General features: G+C 42.7%; 1 protein-coding gene across 1 annotated transcript; it reads right to left on the bottom strand.

The window, feature by feature from the left end:
- Nucleotides 1-2,349: 2,349 nt before the first annotated feature.
- Nucleotides 2,350-3,615, bottom strand: LOC149147274 (putative aspartic proteinase GIP2). The gene has a single exon (XM_089441773.1). The coding sequence runs from the start codon at nt 3,613-3,615 to the stop codon at nt 2,350-2,352; it is 1,266 nt and encodes a 421-aa protein (XP_089297899.1).
- Nucleotides 3,616-4,070: the final 455 nt, after the last annotated feature.

Below are 4,070 nucleotides of genomic sequence, written 5' to 3'. Positions count from 1 at the left end.
CTTGGTTAACACATGGTTTTTGTCTTTGGGTTGCATGAGGACATGCAATATATTCAGTTTTCGTTGCATGAGGACATGCAACATATTGAGTGTGGGGGTGTGTCGGGTCGTTAATATGCCATTATTATTGTCACTTGTGAACGTTTATTCCACCCATTTCTACCATTCTTCATCATGTTATTTATTATAATTTATCATTTAAATCCATTTTATAAATGATTTATGCTCTCATGGATAAATATTATTTATTCTCCTTTATTTCTAATAAATTGATTATTATGCATTATTTTACCAATGATAGTTCTAATAAGTTGGTTATAACATTATTCACCATTTTTAGCCTCCAAGGTAACTTCCAGATTGAAGATTTGATTTTTAAATCTGCCAACTCAGAAATTCGCTGGTTTAAGGAGTGACAGTTTTGCGGTTGATATTCTGAGCAAATGAAGACGAATTTGGAAAATCCGGAACATGGGTTTTGTCCAGAACGGGCCCAATTATCTTCATAAAGAACAGTTTGCCCAAATTCGGCTTGTACAGGGAGAAACGCAGGGTTCTTTGAGCACGATTTTCTCAGATTTGCAGTTGCGGCCGTCCTCCAAATCTCAGCTGCCAACCCAAATTCGTCTTGCTTTTGTTGAAGAGATGAAGTTAGAATCAACCTAAATCTGTAAAACAAATCATGTTGTAATTATCTATGCTCTGATCTTCTCTATTTAAATGAAACCCAAGATCAGAGAGGGGGAGACTTCGGGATGATTTGAGTGAGACGTGATGATGGATTCGGGGAATGAGAAATGATGGACAACAATGGTGGATTATTCATGTTGTAATTCTTAAGCTTTGCTATTGTAATGATTCCACAATTGGCTGATTAATAAATGATTTGGGAGTGCTGTTCAATTTTCTCATTCTGAAGTGACCCTGCAGCATCCGCTGGCAGCTAAGGGCCCAGCCTCTGGTGGAGTACGCTGCTGCTATTGTGTATCATATCTTTCCAATTGCTGCTGTATGATATCTTTTCATGTGTGGATTGTTTATATAGTTTAGTAATCTGATGTATTTGTTATATGCTGTTCCACGCTCTGTTACGACTAATCCATTAATGGTTTCATTCAGGAAGTTTATGTAAGTGACTCTATGTTGCGTAATGAATCTTTTCGGAGTTGATTACATGTTCACTATTTAAACCGATTGTTTATGTTACAGAGCTTTCATATTAAATATTGCTATTGGATTCATTTTGAACTCTTATTCGTGGGAACCCGAAAGTAATATTATTTCATTTGGAAACGGAAGTCATGTTCTTTGGAAACATCAGATTGCTATAATAAGTATGTTGTGTATATATGGTAAATGTTGTTCCATAATTCATTTGTGAATATCGTCTCATAAAGTAAAGTTCATTGGAATTACTTTTGAAGATTGTTATTTTATTGCCGAATGTGAGTAAGTTGGTTTTGACTCGCGAGATTTAGTTCTTTTGATCGTTGTTTCATTTACTGCTGTTCTATTTCCTTTTACTTTCTGCTGTCCATTTACTTGCATGTATTGTTTTGGTGTGAGAGAAGGTCCAAGGCTGTCGTGAGCCTGAGCAGACGCTACCATGCTCTCAGATCCATGGTCCATACTCTATTCCATCAATTTCTAGAGGAATGAGTTATTGCTACTATATCCTCGATTGATGGTTGTTTGAATGAATGATTTAGTTTAGAACATTTCAGTTTCTTGCTGTTCCAATTAGATTTTGTTTCAAGCATTCATTTACTTTTGGGTTTTAAGTACTATACTGCAAAACATTACTCTTAAGTAAATAGCTGCCTCAGACAGAGTGCACTCTTGAAATAAAAAGTCGTCTCTGGGTTGACAATTAATGTGAGGTAATTAGGAGTTTAAAAGACACCTTTTTATCGCTCCACAACAAGCTTGCAAGAGAAGGAAGGAAGCGAGCAAGAATTGAGAAAAGAATGAAAGTGATTCTACAATATTAGTTTTAGACTAAATACAAAAGCAACTAAGTTAAGCTTAGTTGTACATGCAATAACTAAAGCTAACTAAAGCTAAGTGTGCTTTATCTTATGCTAATGTGTACATGTGCCACATGCAATCAATAAGTTAACTGGAGCTAATCTAGGTGCATGTACACCAACACAGCTAGTCTAAGTGCATGTACACCAACACCCCGCCTTAAGCATAACTTAGGTGAGTGTGATGCAAAATGAATGAGTCCCGACAACACGGCCATTTTAGGTACCCATATACAATGCATAAAAAGGAGGAAAGAGGGAAAACCCAGTGGGAAGAAACCCCCCCTCAAAATATAATGCAAAAGTAGAGAAAAGACAACGGCTAGGCAGTCGTGTCCTTCACCCTGGGACGATCTCGCAGGAAGTGAAACTTCTGCTCAGCATGTTTTCTTCCAGGTGTCGCAAATCCGCGGCCTGACAGAGCGGGAGAAAATACGTGGAGACCATGAGATTGAGTATGTCGATTTCCTCGGCTGGTTTGTGGTCTGAGATGAGGCCCAGAGAATTGATATCTTGGTTGTGCTGCTCGGCGCTCTGGACGTGGGTGGTGACAGGGCTGGCGAGGTATTGGAGCTCCGATGTGTAGGAAGCCATGGCTATCTCGGCGCCCTTGAAGTCGTAGTCGAGGCTCGGGTTGGGGACATAGCGCTCCGTTGCTCACCTGAACCATGGAATTCGCTCCAAAAATGCTCCAAGTAATATTTTTCTGCAAAACAAGACCGATTGTGGGCACCGAGGGTCCAACCCTCGTGGACAACACAGTACTGGCATCGAAGCAAGCACCGAATGGCTTTACGGAGGCGACACGCGTGATGTTCCTCGCTTTCGCTGCATCTACGAAAGCATCACGGATCGCAGTGTAAATAGGCGTGGCAACGATCGTGTAGGGAACCACGGAGCTGAGCTTGGTGCCGCCTTTGCCTTCGCTGTCAAACTTCAATCTGGCGGAGTCGACGGCGATACTCTTTCCATCGATCTGGATGGCTGTTACACCGATGAAATACTGGTTTTTGTAATGGGGATTGTTGAGCAGAGGAGTGTAGGAGAGGCGCTGAGAGGCGTCTATTCCGGGAAGGAAGAAGTAAGGCCCGTTGCCAAAGAAGAGGACTCCCGGGGTATTGCTGCCCGTGCTTGGAAGGCAAAGGGCGAATTTGCGGTTAGAGGCGGAGGCGCCGAAGAGCTGAGTAGGCGGAGCCAAGCGAGCCCTACTCAATCCAGCCATGCCAGATGCTCCCTTGGCCAGTCCTTGCATAAGAAAGCTGGGCGCGCAGGAGAAGGCGAATCCGGGAGCTGTGACTTTGGGGCCCGGGTTTTTGCCGTCGGTGGAATAGGCAGCCACTACATCTTGCGACAGATCACCGCCCGTTGTAGTCCCGTCGACGGTGTTTTCTGGGAAGACACCGCATGTATTGTTGTTACAGCTGGGGGCAGGAGGGCCGTAGGGTGGACGGAAAACGGGCTGATAATGACGATCTCTGTCTTCCACTTTGGTGACAACAGCTTCGGTAGATTTGCTGAGTTCTTGGCCAAATATTTTCCAATCATGGGAAGGCTTTAGAGGTGGAGCAGCCTTGGCATTCACCCTCATTGGATTTGGGGGGAAGGGTACAACTAGAGAACCCTTCACTGCTTGTTGACCTCGATTTCCATCACAGGAATCTGATTGAGGAACAAAATCAGAAAATGTATACAGACGAGATTGATCATTTACCTTGCCAGATGCAATCTTCAAATTGGTTTGCATGTCATAAATGCTCACGGAATCTGGGGTAAATTCCACTTTCCTTCCGTTGCCTGTGTGTGTCATCTGATACACTGAGAGAAGATTCACAGAAAGCCTTGGAATATGCAAGACATTTTCAAAACTTCCATCTTCGAATTGCACTCTTCCTTGTCCAGTTGCTACAACTGCAGAATTATCCCCCATGAGAATGGGAGGACCTGAGTATGCATGTAGAGAAGAAAAGGATTCCTTTGAAGAAGCCATATGATGTGAAGCTCCTGAATCGATGATCCATTCTTGTGGTGTAGAATGAAGAGAAA

Source organism: Pinus tabuliformis, chromosome 9 (assembly GCF_031772625.1).
Source record: "Pinus tabuliformis cultivar Carrire ecotype Pingquan chromosome 9, CPIR1, whole genome shotgun sequence".
NCBI classification, from domain to species: Eukaryota; Viridiplantae; Streptophyta; class Pinopsida; order Pinales; family Pinaceae; genus Pinus; species Pinus tabuliformis.
The sequence above is the reverse complement of the archived record's forward strand: the minus strand, read 5'-3'. Positions and strand labels throughout refer to the sequence as shown.

Excerpts from the sequence above, each read along its gene's own strand:
- LOC149147274 (XM_089441773.1), bottom strand. The coding sequence starts at position 3,615 with ATGAGGGTGAATGCCAAGGCTGCTCCACCTCTAAAGCCTTCCCATGAT.